Source organism: Harpia harpyja, chromosome Z, assembly GCF_026419915.1.
Source record: "Harpia harpyja isolate bHarHar1 chromosome Z, bHarHar1 primary haplotype, whole genome shotgun sequence".
In the NCBI taxonomy this organism is placed as follows: Eukaryota; Metazoa; Chordata; class Aves; order Accipitriformes; family Accipitridae; genus Harpia; species Harpia harpyja.
Window position 1 is genome coordinate 3,528,281 of NC_068969.1, and position 18,320 is coordinate 3,546,600.

General features: G+C 40.5%; 1 protein-coding gene across 1 annotated transcript in view; it reads right to left on the reverse strand.

The window, feature by feature from the left end:
- SLC6A1 (solute carrier family 6 member 1) overlaps nucleotides 1-18,320 on the reverse strand; it is a 63,144-nt gene that overhangs the window by 18,871 nt on the left and 25,953 nt on the right. The window contains exons 2-3 of the mRNA XM_052775970.1: nucleotides 1,298-1,730; nucleotides 429-560 (exon numbers count right to left, since the gene is read on the reverse strand). Of these exons, the coding sequence (XP_052631930.1) occupies nucleotides 429-560; nucleotides 1,298-1,532 (367 nt within the window). The 5' untranslated portion in view covers nucleotides 1,533-1,730. The remainder of the gene's footprint in view (nucleotides 1-428; nucleotides 561-1,297; nucleotides 1,731-18,320) is intronic.

Here is an 18,320-nt window from a genome sequence, read left to right on the forward strand (position 1 = left end):
AATTTCAATAAAGACCAACAGGAGATACAAATCTCTGTGACTCTGACTAGAAACCAATGTTTACCAAATTGCTGTGAACAGAGTTCCATACCCACTCAGACAAATATTGCTAGATTTAAAATGCTATTTTGAACAGTCTTTATATGTTCCTAACAAAACAAAACAAAACAAACAAAGAAAAAAATCAAAGTTTTTGAAGTTCAAAAATAAGTTTGTTGAGAGTCTAATGCTTAACTTCTGCTATTTTTAATGGGGAATGAATAATATCCTAGTGTGTTTCAAAATTGTTGTTTACACCTCAGAAAGCTAGGGTTTTCTGTAGAAAATTATGGTTTGAGTAAAAATATGAATGCATAAAGAAACATTCTTGCTCTGTCACTTTATGCAACTTGGAAACAAATGGAAAGTAATCCAAATTCATACTGTACCTTTGAACATTGGAGCAAGCTTCCACACTCCAAGGCCTCCTATAGATGTATACTGACCAAGGGAACACTCCAAAAGAAAGAGTGGCACTCCAGCAAAAATTAAAGTAAGGAAATAGGGAATCAGGAATGCACCTAAAAAGAAATACGAAAAAGTCTGTTACATTGGGGAAAAACACTACTGAGTTTCCACTGTTGCCATCCCTATTATATAGGAAAAGAAACCCACATTTTTTTCCTCTTAAGTGTAACTTTTCAAAAAAGTTAGTGGAAAGCACATGTACACTTCTGAACCAGTATCTCAAGAGGTGAAAATAAGGGGAAAAATGTATCTCATTATCATTTAAATATTTTCTGTTTAAGTAAAAAGCTAAAATCCAAAACAATGTGTATTTTGTTGTCTTCGTCTATCACAGGAGTATGCAGATAGCATAAAGGCTTTAACCAGAACTGGCTGCTTTCCAGCTGAAGTTAGCCTTTTATGGTAAGCTCGGAGTCAGTATTACAAGCTGTATGCAATCCTCTCAAACACTCAAACCAAAAGAGAGGGCTCTGAAGGGTTGGAGGGCAATGTGCTTTAGTTCTGCTCTGAGGCCTTATGGTCTTTTAAGAGCACCTGCCAACTAGAAGTTAGAATACACTCCAGAGCAGACCTCAAAGCAGAGCACCACACTCCAAAACTGCTCCAACCCTCCTGGACAAGTGTAAAGCAAAACAAAAACCACCAAACCCCAAAACCCCAACCCAAACAAAAAAACAACTCTACAGATGAAAAAGATGTTAAAACCAAGTTTTGTTTTACAGATAATTTTTATGGTGAGTTCTAATATACAGATATATCAGAGGTTGTAAGAATGAAACAGGAAACTTACCTCCACCATTCTTGCCACAAAGGTATGGAAATCGCCACACGTTCCCTAAGCCAATGGCGTAACCTACACAGGACATAAGAAAGTCAAATTTTCCTTTCCAAGTATCTCGGTCCGGAAGATCCGTCTTCTTCTTCTGCACTTTTACTACCAAGGTTTTAGGCTTGTCATTGGTGATTGAAGCATCAACTTCCGTGGAGATCTGTCCATCTGCCACTTTTGTTCCGTTTGTTGCCATGTCTCTGGGTTTGCCTGAAGAGGCTCTGGCAGCAGCCGGACGGGAGATTTCAGCACCAGTCCACGTGGACAGCAGCTTTGCGGCTCGCGGTTTCCCAACCGGGGAGTTACGGCTTCGGCGGGAAAAACGCAACAGCCCCCCAAATGCCGGGGTGGTTCGTGAGCTAGACCGCAGTCCTGTACCAGCTGCTGGATCGAGCTGTGAAACACAAGATCGCAGAATTCAGATTTGCTTCGGCAGTACTTTAGGCAACTTACAAATTTGCGGTGACCGGAGACCTCGCGGCCGACGGAGCTTTGCAACGCGGGTGTCTCATCTAAGAGCTCGGCTGTGCCCTTTGGGGTTTTTTTTATTGACTCAGTGAGAAGCAGGTCAGAACTAACGTAGTCCCCCAAAACAATCTCCAAGCCACAGTTACTCATTCCCCCCCCCCCAATCCCTTACGAGTCTACTGAAACAAAATAATTCTAAAATGCAGCACTGTATTTTACATAGCACATAGCCCAGATTTTTTATATATATATATATATATATATATACACACTAAAGATGGATCAGTAATGAGTTTTCTATTTCACAGCCCAGTAAATAATATATAGAACAGCCCAGAACTTGGGCAATGAAACTATTCCATTTAATCATTCTGCATTTTAAAAAGTAAAAGGAATTCCCACCATTCTCAAGTACCTTTATGTGCAAGACGTTGTGGCTATCAAGAAACAGCACTTGCCACCTTTAATAGTGAATTTAAAGAGTTACGAACAGCGTGCACTTATCTAAAACACCTTTCTCTAAAATAGTCCCAGAGGAATTAAACAATAAACCAGATCAAGCAACAGGACTTAATCCTGGGTAATGATGTTCAGTTTTACACATGGTTATAATTAGCTGTTAATATAAGACAAATGTTTCACTAAGCTTAAGTTATAAGCACTGTAAGACAACAGGCTGTAATAATGGCTCCTCAGTTTCTGCTTCCCACCAGGGGTTACATTCTTGTACCTTTTCAAAATCCATTACTGGTACTATATAAATTTTCAAAGTCTAAATAATGAAAGGAAAAATCAAGGAAGTAAATATGCATTATGAAAAAAGACCTGGGATATTTCAGTCAACTCTGAAGTGCGTGTGATGCCTGCAAACTTCCACAGCTCCACTTCACTTGGAAAAAACACAATGAGCTAGTGTCTATTGCATGTCTACTGTATGCCCATTCATGATCAATTTATTGTCTAGTTCCTCTTAATAACTTCTTTTACCATATGCAAGTCACCAGTCCTCAAACCAGACATTACAACAAATGAAACACTTGCCAGTAAGAAGCTACACCTTATGGCAATGTTGGCAACATTCACCATGAGGTCACACAAAGATCAACAATAATTTTATTTACAGATGTGTGTAAAGGAACATTGAGATTATTAGCCATTCACTTCTAATTGTAAGTTATGTTAAAAGAAACATAAAACCCCACATAAACACTGTTATAAACAGTGCTTTTCTTCCACTCCTCATTTCAGATCACTATATGATTATAATGCTTATTATAAGGCCACATCCAACAATTTAAAAAAAAAACCTTTTCAGTTGGAAGCTGAAGAAGAATCAGCTGTAGGTGTGCTGGGGGGAGGAGAGAAACAAGGATCATGCTTGTAACCTTCCTCTCTGTTCCACTTCAAGATGGGACTCAAAGAGGGAAACTCCATCTAGGTACTTTCACCTCCTCACAAGTCCTTCTGTGTACAGATATCTCCCCTTCATAAAACTGTGCACTTAATTTTCCGTATTTCAACGCAAGCCTGTCCACTTTTGTGTACCAATACACGTCATTTCTGGCTGTGGTCACAAGTTTGAGCAGTTCAAGTAATGCATTTCCTTATGCACGAGAAAATAACAGATCACCATGTCGGCAAAATGGGTCTCCTGTTCTGAGGCTGGATTGAGAACACGTTGAAACTTTGGCGTCCTCGCCTACAAGTTTGTAAGTCGATGGTGCAGACAGCTCCAAGAGTGCACTAACAAATGTGCAGTTTGCCAGCACCACCTACTGATGAAGATGCAGAACTGAAAGTGTTTCTTAGCCAACAGGCTGTACGAAGTTAAGGGGCATCAGTGTGTTCTAGTACTTGTACAAATAGGTCCTGTACTAGATTAGATTTTGTTGTTGTTGTTGTAATTTACATTTGGCCTGTGCTTTATCATCAGCAGGAGCTTCCAAGTACTGGAAGATGCTGAGTGTGTTGAGGATGGGTGGAAAAAGAAACCCAAAACAACATAAAAAAACCCCCAATAAACCAACATTACAGAGAGAGAGAGATGTATGTATATCTCTTGTTTGGCTCACAACGAGGGAGAAACTCATCCTCAGAGCTGGCACTCCAGGAGGGGATCTGTGCTGGATCTCAGAACTGAACCACCAAGTCAACAGGAGCGTGGGTTCACCCCCTCATACCTACAAACAGGCTCTGCGCGTGAGTGCTGGGCATAGACCCCGTCCTGGCTCTTCCAGCCCTGTCAGACTCCGGAGACTTTTGGGTATACATTAAAGCCTCCGTTGAATAATGTGAGTAATTTAGCCCAGTGTAAGAGTCCATGACAAAGACAAACCGGAGAGTTAGTAAGAAAATCTTAATGAATAAAGCAAAGAACCCAGGATTTTGTGAGTCCTCCTGGAGGAAGGTACCCACACCTGTTTGAATACTACTTTAATGCTGAGTGTAAGGCTGAAACTTCACAAGACATCACAGCAAGTGCACATATCTATGTCGAAGGTGATGGCGTTTGGCAGGCAGCCTGGTGCTTTTAATATTAAAAAGAGATTGAAAGCAGTAGTTCAAACAATCACACGTGGAGATGTGCTTAACTTTATCATACAGCACAACCTTCAGTGAACACCCCGTTGCGTGCACTAAAAGTATTCAGCAACGTTAGGCAGTGGCAAGCCCAAAGACTCAGCAGAGGCTCGTTTTGGGAGGATGGAAGTGGGGACTGACCAATTTGCATCTGTCCTGCCCTACCACTGCTGATGCCATTATTCCATTTGGAGAGCATGCTGGAGATTTTACTGGCACTGGTGTCAGCACATGGACATTTGTGCATGTATGGCAATACAGCAAATCAGCATTGGACAGACAATGAAAAAATGCTTTCATTCCATAGGCTTAAAAGTAGGGGTTTTTCCCTGCTACGAAAATATTTTTCCCCACGCCTAAGAAATAATAAATTACAGCAATAGAATTAGCCTCTAGCCTCCAATCCACACTCTTCATACGCAGTAGTACTTAAAAAACTATGACTTACGTACCACAATCTAGAAGAACTGGTGATACAGCAGTAAAGATATTTGGTACATGCTCTCTAATCTGATTAGGCAATATCCCACAGCACTGGGATTTAAATTTAGAATTGGTCTGACATGGAATAGGACAGATATACACTTATGTAAGCTCTGTGGGTTGGCTTGGGCAAAATGAAATACAAATTGTAGTTGTCAGCCAGCAGAGCAGGTACAACACTTGCTATGCAATGTTACACTCTGTGGGAAGAAGATGGAGAGATCTTTTAAATAAGTCCGTCTTTGCTCCTCCTGTTCCTTCATGCCAACACTGAGTGTGCTAGGCAGGGCACAGCAGCTTCCCACCACATTCTTCAGTGCACAATAGAGCTTCCTTGACTTCAGTTACTAGGGTTGCTCAGCCAAGAGGAGAAAGCCCTCTAAAACAGGTTTTGGATACCATCTGGTTGTCCTGCATCACCACCACATTAGAGAAGAATGACTTGAGAGAGCCAAGCACACATAGCAGCCAAGGTAATAAGCACAACCAGGGAAACTGGAACAAAGAGAGTGCCACTTAATTAATAAAAGCATTTTTCTCTCTCCTGGTCTGCGTGAAAGTGGATTTGAAGAGTTTAGAACTGGCTGCATAAAATGAAAGTGAACAGCAATATTACTATCATCTTTCACAAGTGATATCAAAAGGCAATAAACAACAGTTCAGAAGCACACACAGTCAGCAGGAAACCCCAGTTCCTTTAAATGATGAACCTCTGTTATGTTCAAAGTTCATTACTCCCTCCTTCCAATCCATTGTGTTGCTCCCTCCCCAGAGTGCAGCAGCTCCGAGGGCTCCACACAAGGCAAGACTATGGCAGCTCCATTCAAGAAATGCTGAAGAAATGCTGTTATATAAAATGTCACATTGGCTTCATAAGATTTTGAAGGTATTACTGCTCTAACCTGAGTGGGACTCCAGTTGAGCCCACTGTGGCCATGGGTTATTTGCACTAACGATTCTATTTGTATTGGACAATCAAGTCAAGAGAACACCATGCATATGCTAAGTTTCACAGCAAAATATATATCCCAAGTCAGCAGTGTCCTGGAACATATGAAATGGGATTGAAATGTAGAAAGTGTAAAAAGAGGACTGCTGAGCTCATTGGACTTCCATTCTGAGATGTCCACAAGCAGAGCTTTGTTTTATTAATTCCTTTATAGGAGGGATACTGTTTGGAAGTAGTAAGCAAAATACTGTGCACATACATAGCGCACACCAGGTGATATCACATATGCTGTTCTACCACATATATATAGCAGAAACCCATATGCATCGAAGAACGTCGCTACTAACTTTTCCTACTGGTACGTCAGATCTCTTGTGAAAAATCTGGCTCAGTTATGTGGACTTCCACAAAGTGTTCATTTTTATTCAATACTTTGTGCAATGCTCACTGGCCCGACCAGCCACCATGCCACCTTTGGTTTCTTAATGAGAGGAGAATTTTCCTTTATGTACAATTGCTAAATTGCATATTGAAACAGATAATTTAAGGGGGGGGGGGCACAGAAAGACAACCAAAAAACCCAACCCACAAAGACACAAAACAGATGTTCCTTTTTCTTTTGGTTTACCTTTTCTGAACCTCCTTGTAGCTTCTGCTGTCCATGAAAAGCCATCACAATTTTTAGAATTGTTTCATAGTGCTTGTCCACCTATTTAATTTCTTAAGATGGATATGTGGAATCTAGCATCACTGTGACAAAATCAGTGATGCCAGTTGCATCTGCACCAGCATTTGATTCCCCAGCTGAGTGCTCCATAGAGCTCTGGCAAACCACGCTGAGCAAATGGAAACTAAAGCTGACTCGATCTTTTGCAATATAAAATAATAACTGCAGCAAGAACTATCAGATGCAAGACATATGTGGGCAGGAAAAGCATAACTATTGCAGAAGATGAACTACAGGCAATTTTATTTGCACCACAAAAACGTGCAAATTCTAAATACCACTGTCCGTATTTTCACTTTGATTTTACCTAAAGGAATTACAAAGGGCTTAGGTTTTGTGCAAATGCCTATCTGTGGAAAAGCTTGGTAGCAACAGGGCCTTATCTGAAAAATAGTTAGATTTTAGGTGAATTTAATGGCATGAGCCTTTCTGTAATGGCTTTCTTGTGTTTAGCTTGCATAAAACAAGTAGTGGCTCTTAATATTTTCACTGCCTAATAAAACATCACATGATTACACCCAAATTCCCATGTTTAGTCAGTGAAGCACATTGGGTGTTCCCAAGATAATATAGCAACACATGAAGGACCTTAGCTGGATCTTAGTACTTCTGAAGTTGGCCCAGACCACAGAGTGTATGTAGTATCTAAATGAAATTGGTTGCTTGTCCATAGCAGCTTGTTATTTTCAAATTAAAAGCTTCCTTTTTCCCTATACAAGTCTACATTTCCAGTTTAACATGATCTTCCCTCTGCTTAATAAATAAATAAATAAATAAATAAATCAGATATACAGGAGTAAGAGTGCCACAGATCTAAGCATCTGTCTGATTAAATTTGTACAGCCAGCTACATTTCTTTCACTATTGACAACAGCAGCACTTGTAGAAGGAAATCTAAATTACACATCCTCTGAACATCTGGTTGCGTGAGCTGTACATAGACAGTCTATGCATCTCTCCACTCTTTCTTCTTAACTATTTATACACCATACATTTACTTTGCTGACATTTTGGAAAGCTATGCATGCTTAAATATGAAATGGTAATCCACAAAAGCTGCTGCATCTGCAGGTGGTGTAAATTGATGTATCACTGTCAGCTGAGAGAAGGTGAGCTACGTGCTGGAAAATCTTTAGAAGGTATATAAAAGCGTAAGAGATGCATTTAAAACCTACATGCTGCACTACAAAGATCTTATTTTATGAACAGTACTCTGTTTTGGTTGGGGAAAAAAAAGTATGAATACTTGGTTGAATAAAGAATTGTGAAACAAACTTCAGGAAGATGTACTACTTATAGTGTATTTCAGAGGCACACAAACACATCCTGTACACCAACATTTCTCCTCCACCCCCACAGTCACCTCCATGTAGAAAAGTTACCCCAAAGTGCTGCTCAGACCGGAGGTTTTTTAAATACAGTAACACAACAAAAAATAAATATTGTCACATCACTTATTTGATGTGACAAGTATAGCCATTCCCATAACAAGAGGCAGGGCTGGCCAAAACCAGCTTTTAAGCAGGTAAAGATTGGTCAAGTTTGCATCTTGTGGTGGGATCCAACATGATTGGTATTTGCTGAATTTTTCTTGGTGCTGGGACATGCATAGTGACATGCTCTTACATGACTTCTCTGGTGTCTTTAAGATGTTAGGTTCTTCTCTGTGAAATATGGCTGACCCTGATCAACAGGTTCAGAAGTTATTGGGGGCAAAGCAGCAGGCAACAGGCTGTCAAATGATTGCGTACGCCTTGCTTCCTTGAAGAAGTCAGATGACACAACAGATGCAAACTGTAGGTTTACAATACCTTGAGCACCACTAAAATATCTCTCTCTCACACCTCAGACTAGAACACATGCCTGGAAGGCATCAGTTTGGGGGGAAGGAGAAATGGGATGGAAGTGGCAGGAGCTTCATTCCTTTGCTCATTTGTAAACATTAACAGTTAGATTTTGCCCATACTGAAGAAACACGCTGACACCTAGTCCTTCAGGCTCTAAGCCACGACATGAAAACTTACCTGCTTGCTCCCAGTTCTAGCTACCCATAAAGGAACAAATTTTCTCTCTAGCTACCCAGCAGAGCCTGCATGTGATGGAAAGAAATAAAATAGTTTCCTAAAAACATTCTGTCTTATCTCTCCTTAAAGTGTGCTAGCATTTCTATTGCACTTATCTGTCTCTCATGAGATGCACAAGTTGTCACAAGAATCCAAAGCAGCAATACGGATGGCATGTATAACTATGGCTTGAAGTCAGTCATACCACCACCAAGAAGGAAAAAAAGCAACTTTCCAGTTTTCCAATCTTCACATACAAGAATAATTCAGCACTTCAGAAACAAAGATGAAAAACAAAAGCCAAACAACATTACCAGAACTGCTCACGTTTCTGTGGCACACAGAGATCCCTGCTGAGATACCTGCGTAATTTTGCACCCAAACCACAAGCATTTACTCCCTAAGTCCAGCTTCAGTTCATTAATGAGACTTAAGTTCATCTTCTGTAGTGCACAGAGGTCTCCTGGTGTGAAATGCACTCTTGATGTAAAAGATATGAAGGTCTAACCTGCAGAAAGAGCTTGTCTCTTATACAGTATAGCTATCAGGACATATTATGGTCAGATCCTTAAATAAATATTTATCACTTAACCTTCCACAAAAATGTTTCATACTTCTTTTTAAAGAACTTACTAGCAAAGGTATACCTTTGCAATTATAAGGGATTCTGTAATTATCCAGAAAAATCCTCAATAAAATGCAAAAAAGAGAAACAAACAAGAAACACAAGGTGCAAAATCATGAAAACTGCTGGCCATATAGCCTGTAGCAAGGTTCAAGTTGAGGCAAGGGAGATTTAGGTTAGATATTAGGAAAAATTTTTTTACTGAGAGGGTTGTCAAACATTGGAATGGGCTGCCCAGGGAAGTGGTTGATTCACAATCCCTGGAGGTATTCAAAAAGCGAGTGGACAGGGTACTCCAGGGCATGGTTTAGGGGGCTGGTTAATGGTTGGACTTGATGATCTTGAAGGTCTTTTCCAACCGAAATGATTCTATGATTCTATTCTATGATTCTGTTTTTGAAAGACAATGAATCTTGTTCGTCTTGTTAACATCAGAGTAAAGATATAGCAAAACTCACTTGCACCACAAGTGCAAAATTACCTTGACAATCTTGGGAGTCTGCTTGAAGGCTGCTTCAAAAATTGCAATATTTTCTTATAAGCCTGTAATGATTTTCCCATCTGGACCCTGTATCATTTTTATTTAAAATAGACAATTGATCATGGAGGGAGATGCAAGGAGAGAGAAGCATTTTCCACTCATCATGGAATTATATCAAAACTGAGTAACTGATAATCAGACTCTTACAAGGCTTTTAGACTGACTAACATTACTCCCCCATTAATTCCGGTAATTTAAACAAGACTGTGGGTAGTTATACGTCATTTGAGTATATTATTGCTCAGCTCACAGCACAGTCTGCCCTTACTACTCTATATTTATGCATCAAAAAAATTCTGGGCCAAACTTTGAATAGATTTCTAGCAATTTACAACAGAACCAAGTGGCTCTTACAGTGTGGTGTACCTGCTTGCTTAGACACTTTGGTGATTCTAACCTTATTGAATGGTGTTTTCCTTTTTGTTCCCATTGTTGTATTTCGCTGCAATAAAGTCTTTGTCACAATTTCTATTATTAGCTTCTAGACTGACTACTACAACAAAATATAATAATTACCATCTACTGCAACCATACATTCACTTCTAGCTTCATCACAGTTAGATATTCAATAAGACTTGCTCTACAGAAGCTGTCTGGCTAAGGACAGCATTCCCATACTTATTTGGACTCTTGTCTATGGGTTGTACTCCCATTCATCTGAAGTTTTATAGAGCAAGGTGATAATCTAAGTTACTGCTGTGTAAAAATGGTTTTGCCCGTTGTTCTTCATATTAGTTGGGTATCATTCTTTAGCCCTAATGGGTATTAAAAAGCATCTGTGTTGTACAAACCCAAAGGCCTTCCCTCAGAGACAGCGCTGGTTTCCAGTGTAGAAAATGCAACTGCTAGGGAACATGGAGAGGTTCAAAAAAGGTCAGGACTGGTGACAGTGACCATCCTGGTTGATGCTAATACAGGTTTCAGTATCCCCTTGCTGACACCCAGGAAATAACCCAACATACCAGGTCCCTCTTGGCCACAGAAGCAAGCCAAATACAAGTTTAGTGGAGCAGTGGATTTACTGTCCTGCTCTGAACTGCAGAAACACGGTTCTGACTTACAGGTACTGCCAATCCCATTATTTGCTTCCCTTACATACCCCTTTCTCCCATCCACCCTTCTCCCCTTTGCCTGGGAGGAGATGAGGGTGGTAAACAGCTTGCCCATCTACTTTTCCCCCACTGGCCCCTGTTTTGCACCCTTATTTGATATTTGTGATACAGTTGCCCCAACAGTTTCTGCCTTGGCCAGAACACTTCCACTGAGCTGCTGCAGGCAGGAGTTGGGCAGTTCTGACTTCCTGCCTTAAAGGCATTGAGCTTCTGCTGGCTCAGAGAGTTGCACAAAGACGAGACCTTGGAGACACACCAATGCAGGAAGCCAGGACAGAAAAAGGGAGCAGCAAGTACAACAAAAAGGCAAAGTAATTTGCCCAAGCAGTAGGCTGGTGCAGAATTTAGAGCAGAGTTTCTTTGAGTGCCAGGACAATCTCCTAACCTTCAATAATAATATTGCTACACTTCTCTAATAGCCTCTTTTTATTTCCAGCACGTACAAACGATTAGGTATGAAAGACTGTTTGCCTTGTGAAGGCAAAAAAAGGCACATAAAGGCTTCAGCAAAGATGACAGTCTGCCTCTATGCAAGAAAAATAAAAAAAAAAATCTCAGTGTAAGTAACTGGAGGTAGTGTTTGTTATTTAATTTTTACCAGTCTGGCAAGTTGCATGGTACTTCTCTTCCCAAAGAAGAGAATAAATACCCTGATAAGCTATAGCCACGTTTGCTGGCAGGTAGCCTTCCTCTAGGGAAAAGAGATGGAGGAGGTGGTCCCCTGCAGTGTTGCTGGAAGGGTGTCACTGTGTGAGTTGGACTGGAGCATGGCAGCACCCCTCTTAGTGAGACTAGAGAGCTGCTCGAACTGCTCCTTTAAAGATGGCCAGGGATCTGCAGTTTGCACAGGCTGGTGGACACAGGAAGGCAGAACTAACTGTATGAAACTGGTCTACCAGGCCAGTGCCCCTTAGCTCAGGCCAAATCTGCCATAGCCAGTCCTGGGGCAGCAATCACACTGGGGTTACTAACGTTGTTAGAAGCCGATGAAAACTGGCACACTGCCTAATTCATTGGGAGCTGCTATGTCCCCGAAGACCTACATATTTCCTTTGGTGAAAACATGATGTGAAAACATGATCTAAAACACTCCGTCTTCCTTCTGTATGTGCTGATCAAGTCTCCCAGGATTTTGGTTTGTTTGAGGTCTGTAAGCATCTCCCATCTGTCACTGTGTAAACTTTTTGTTGTTGTTATTGTTCTGGGCAAGAGTAGTTAGAAACATGTTGCTCCACATGTCAGAATATATCAGAAATAGCATCATTCCAGTCTGAAGTTTCCCGTATTTAATGTAGGCACTGACTATTGATCACCAACCTGTGAACAACTCCTGTTTTGCATCGACACTCACAATGTTGCGCTGCTACAAGAAGCCCACTGTTGAAGGGGGGAGCTACAGCAAAGACAATGCTACCTATTGCAAGCTGTATGCCCTGACCAAGCTTTTCAAGGCCAAAATTGACAGAATCTGATCCAAACACCCAGAATTTCACTAAATGCACAGTGTTCCTCAACCTATAATTTCCCATGCAATTCCCAGTACACAATCAGGCCAAATTTAGACCAGACACTGTCTTAAAATGGTTATCTAATCTGAAAAGGCTGTTGTTAACTCTTAATGGTTGAAGGCATATCTTCACCACTGGGGCGGGGAGGAGGGAGGGGAGAGAGAGAAATAAAACTTTATATAAAGAGAGTTGTAAACACTGTTTTAGCCTTAAAAAAATACACGTTTCAATTTCTTGCTTCCTTATGAAGCCAAAAGGACTAGGAAAACAATTTCTGTAAAATGATGATGAAGAAAACTTAGCCGCACAGTTTCAAAAGCTGTGGTTTAATAAAAACAACAGAGTTTGGGCAACAAAAATACATCATTTTTGAGCTGGGTATTTCCCTTCATCTAGTGTACTCCTCCTGCCACCTCCAGCTTCTAAATTTGGGGATATTTGGGTTTGTCATAAATCTGAAAACACTGCCTAAAAGTGCCATGGCCAAGTTACTCTTCACAGGATGAGATCTCGGCATATCTGAGATCAGATTTTCTCTGTGTGACCGGGCAAGTCACTTTGGATGACATCCAGAGTGGGATGTTGTCTAAAGCTTAGAGACCAACCCAACAGACAGGATCCACAAAGCTCCATGCATCAGATTCAGGGCTAGAAATACATTTTGACAAACAGAGAGCTAATGGTCCACATTTTTAGAGGCTGGGTATGCCATCTTCATGCGAGTCAAGCTTCCTTCAATTTGTGTCGCTTTAATGCAATTCATTTCCCCCCCACATCCCCCAACTCCCACAAAAACCCTCATCCAATTTTAGCAGCCATATATAACACAGGCCTGAACTTCCCCAAGCCTGGTGGAGAGGAGCAGCTATGGCAGATGCTCTGTTTCCTAGTTTACATGCCTATCGACTGACAATAGCAGCTGCCAACACTGCTAATTCCAAATGATTCTAATTCTGGTGCTGCCTCTACATTTTAGATCATGGCTTATTTTAAATAGCCCTATTTTCTGAATAAGAAGAGACTTTACATTTGTGATTCTTACATGCAGTTATCATATACTGCAAACCAAACCAAACAAAAAAAGACTGCAGGCACATGCACACATTAATGCAGTTAAGACTCTTGCAGGAGAAGCTAGAAGAAACATACCCTTTTGGAGTGGGGTGCAGAAGAGAGAGAAAGAAAAGCCCTGAACCTGAGGTTACCCTTTTCAGATACAGCTCCAAGCTAAAGCCACGTTTTCTTTCTGTCCTATTTTCTTTGATCTTCAAACTTCAATCCAAACCTTTAAGTTTAAATGGGATTTCATTCTGAACTAAAAGCAGTTTAAATGGAAACAAGAAATTCACCCCTCCTGCCAAATCATGAATTTGAAGCTGCAATATCAAGGTGCCTAGCAAATCTATAAAACTTTCTGGCTTGAAGTGATAAGGACAAACAATCAGGAAACTCACTCTGAAGGTAGGAGATAAATGGAACAATTTGCTTTCATTTCACTTAAAAAAAAGAAAAAGAAAAAAAAAAGCTCAAGATAAATTTGAGAATTTTGCAAGTGGCCAATACATGAAAACCAGTCATTGTTGGTTTTAACTGATGGCTCAATTGCATTACAATACCGACAGGGCAAGGTTTCACTCCTGTCCCAAATAATTTTAAGCCTACATTGAAAGCCTGCCTCAGGACAAGCAGTGGGGTCAGATTCTGCTCTAAAACATTGGCATCACTCTGAACAAAACACAAGTGCATTTTGTAGCTATGTATCTAAGCCCTAGTTCCCTTAACAATTATTCAGCAGCATCTCAGACTCAACTTTCTGTAACTATGCTTTAAGAGACGCAAATCTTCTCTTATATTCTCCATACACTCATAGTAGCAAGCCTTCTACACATGACAATGGGGCTCATATTTGGACTTGGCAAGGTACCAAACCTGAGGCTCTGGGTGCAGCCCCTACTCATATACATTTCTGGTGCATCTTGCTGGCACATCAGCTGCAGGCCCTGGGCTGAGAGAATTCGGGATCCCTTGCTCGAGGGATACCTTGGTCTAGGACAGTTGTATCTGTGTGGTGTGGCATTTTATTTATAAGGCTAATAGTGTACCTGAGTGTTTTTTACCTTCTGGCTACAGTGATGATTCTGAACAGGTTTTAGCATAGGATATTTTGAATACATTGAAATGTAGTACAAAGGTTTCCAGTATGGAGGACATGCATTGTAAACCAATCGCTACAATTTTGGTTTTACCTATCTCTAGCTTTCTAGCTACTAAGAAGCTTCAAAGCTTTGCTGCTTTGGTCAAAAGAAACAGATTGAACAATCTCCTTGGGCATCCCCTGTATACTCACTAATAACTGTTCTTGTTTGGGACCATTAAGAATGGCTAGCTCTCACACAAAGTCATTCATTTTAAATATAAGACAAAATACCCACTTACTGCAGTATAAACATAGGCTAAGAGTTTTCTATCTCATGAACGAATTGATTTGGGGGTGGGGTTATTTATTTACCGTAAACTCACCAAAGATATCCACGTACCAACACTGACATTACTCAAAACTGAAAGCCAGCTGATAAGGTCATGAAGCCAGATAACACCAAATGTTGGTTTCTGTCATGAATCAAAGCCTGCTACTTTTATCAAACAGAAAGACAAGACACCATCTGGTGAACAACAACTCATCAAGGAGAACACAAGATAATTTGGAACCAAAGGCTAATGCTGCAACCTGAAAACTACAGTCAATATCTGGGGCAATTTTCCCCTCAAAGTCTATGCCCTAGAACTAGTGCTTGCCAGTTCTAGAAGACCTCTGACAGTGACACTGATGCCACACTGCCCCAGTACTTAACTGGCAGAATTAAGCTGAACAGGAGTCCAGACCAACAAGCAAGAGAAGTAGAAAACCTGCAAGTCCCAGATAAAATATGCCATCTGGGTAGGTTAAGTGCCAGGTTTCTTGTTCACAAGGGCCAGGCAAATAGGCTGTTTTGAGAGACAGCAGAGGTGCTTGAGAAACCTTGCTAGTACTATGTCAGGCCTTGTCAAAAAGTGTTAAATCTTCAGTTTCAACCCACCGACCATTTATGTTCTAAGAGGAGGCAGAATTTAATTATTTAGTATCAGTCACAAGACACTATTTTCCTTGATCTCAAGGGGCATATTTTTCGGTATAAAGTCCAAGCTGAAGTCTTAGAAGGCGAACACCTTTCTCGAGGAGGCAAAGGAGAGGGTTATCTTCCCCCCTGCCATTTGTTTGACTAGTAAGCCACCTGGGCAAAAATATTATACATGGGAGATATGATTTTGCTGATTTTTCCCTGAAGAAGATAAGGCTAAGCTTGCCCTTTTCTAAAGGTACACAGTTCATCAGAAGAAGTTTAAAAAGGAAAAATGTGTTTTCATATCAGGTAAGAGTGCACATATGGCTTACCTTGTTCTCAAAATGGATAAGCCTGCACCAATCTGCAAGATTGACAGCTTTATTTCCATCTGCCTGACCTGAACAACAGCACGTAAGAAAACATTTTTCCAGATCCACACTTGGGAATTTGAACATTCATACTGATACTACTTTAATCCCATTTGACCGTCACACCCCCCCCCCCCCCAGTTATATCTATTTAATTATATCAGACAAAACCTTACTTGCCTGCAGCAGATAATTTGGTATGTTTTTTCCCCTTTTTGGAAACTGCTTTTTCTCCCCCTCAGCCTTTTACAGCCTTCCAATTGCAAGGTCTGTGGCACTTGCCAAGGGTGAAGGAATCTAATTTGCTAATTCAATCATCATTTGCAAACTAATGACTGTAAGCATTTATAAAAACGACATCTGAAACACAAGCTATGTTGATGAATACATTCTCAGAGTAAATAAAAGCACCTTTCAACTGAAGCACTTAAAGCCTGTGCATATTTCCAATTCAAGAATTTAGTCTCTTCCTGGACAACAGCTCTATTATTAATGGAATTAACAGTAATAAAAACACAGCTCAAACCTCCCCCCACAGCTGGACTGCTCCAAGAACTCCAGCTGGAGCCTAACTTTTGGTTTAAGGCAGCAGTCACTCAAGCCCCAGGAGTAATAAGCCATCTACTTCTCAATCAGTGGAGCCTGCTTCAGATTCACCCAAGAAATCACATTTCTTAGTATTTCTCTTTAACATTACTCAAGCCCCCTGAATTCCAGCACAGATAAAAGCACTTATGGGGATGAGACATGTGTTTGTAAGGGAAATAAACAAACAAAAAACCCCAATGTGACCCAACAGCAACAGTTCTGTAGTATTCAATTCTGTGTTTTAACATTGCTTTGGGTCAGATCTATAATTTATATTTAAACCAATAACCCTCCAAAATCAGCAAGAATTCAGTTTCAGCTGTGATCCTTAAGCACATCTGGAAATCCTAAGCTTAACAACCTGTAAAATATGCCTGTCACTAAGCTCTGCTCTGAGCTGGCAGAGAGTAGCTTCACTGGAAAAAGCAGTGCATACATACACTACAGAGCACATTTCTGGCATTCAAGTATTAGAAAATGACCCCTATCTTCAGTGTGTCCAAATTAGATTATTGTGCCAGAATTTCTCAAGTGGTGATCTGAGAAAAGTGTCCTCAGGCAATCACAGATGCAATAATACTCTCTCTTAATTTATTTGAGAAAACAGCCTGAAAATTGGGACAGTCATATTTTCTTGCCAATCAAGAAAATCTGTATTCTCAGCTGCTTATGGATAATAGATAAGCAATGTTATTCATCAGTAGGCTTCCAGTCTCCCAATGTTATTTAGGCTGGATTAGCATCTATTCGTCTCCTGCCACACCACAGTACATGTTCTACTCCACGCTTTTCCCTTCAAAGATTTCACTTAATCTTACTGTAGTGGCTCCTCAGGATCAATGCATTCTACTTCAATTAGTATCTTAGTACTGCCCAGACAACCCTTCAAGGCAGGAGCAGATTTCTAGGCAAACATGTGGAATGGATCTTAGAAAAACATGTATTTTCACACTGGAACAAATTAGGGAAATATTGATCTTGCACAATGCCTGTGAGTTCTCCCACCAGCAATAATTCCTTGCTGTCCGAATGTTACATGTAACAGCCTTTAAATGTTAAAAATCAATATAGGATCACTTGTCTATTTTACAGCAAATATAAACAGAGTCTCAGAAAGGTGAAATGGCCACAACCATCTAACAGGAACTGATTAACCTGGAATTGGAACCTAGTCCTCTTCATGAAAACCACATCTCGCTTTATAGCACACAGATTTCCACATCATTCAAAATGCATGTTTTCTGGAACTAGAGGATCAGTTGGTTGAATGGCTGTAAACATTTCAAAGTGCAATCTTTGCCCATACAGAGCTCAGTATGGCAGTCTATGACAGATAACATTCAGGTTTTCAAAGGTCGTGAACTTTGTTGACTATGAACTTAAAAAGAATAGCTTACATAACACCTGTCCTTTCCCTCTCTCTCAAAATCAGAGTGTAATTTGCAGTACCCAAAAGATTTGTCTTACCAATTCCCATGTATTTGAATGAGCACTTTAGTAGTAATTAGGTACCCAGATTCTTGGGGAGCTTTTAGCATCTGAAGTCTGACTATCTCCACTGTAAACAACTTCCCTCTTCACCTGTGGAGTTTGATTGCAAGAGGGGCAGGATAGTAGTAAGCCAAAACTCAAACCAGTATGTAGTAAACGCTTTGCACAGAATAAACCTCAAAGAATCCTGAAGGACAAAGTCAGCTAATCCTCCAGAGCGGATTTCAAGTGCAAAGCAGAAAGAGCCTCCATTTATTATCAGTTGTTACAATCATCATTTCTGCTTTTCTAACATTTATTTAATGTAGCTAATTGAAAGTAGGTCAGAGTAGACTGAAGTCAGGATGGTACCACTTCAGACTACTTCACTGTGGTTA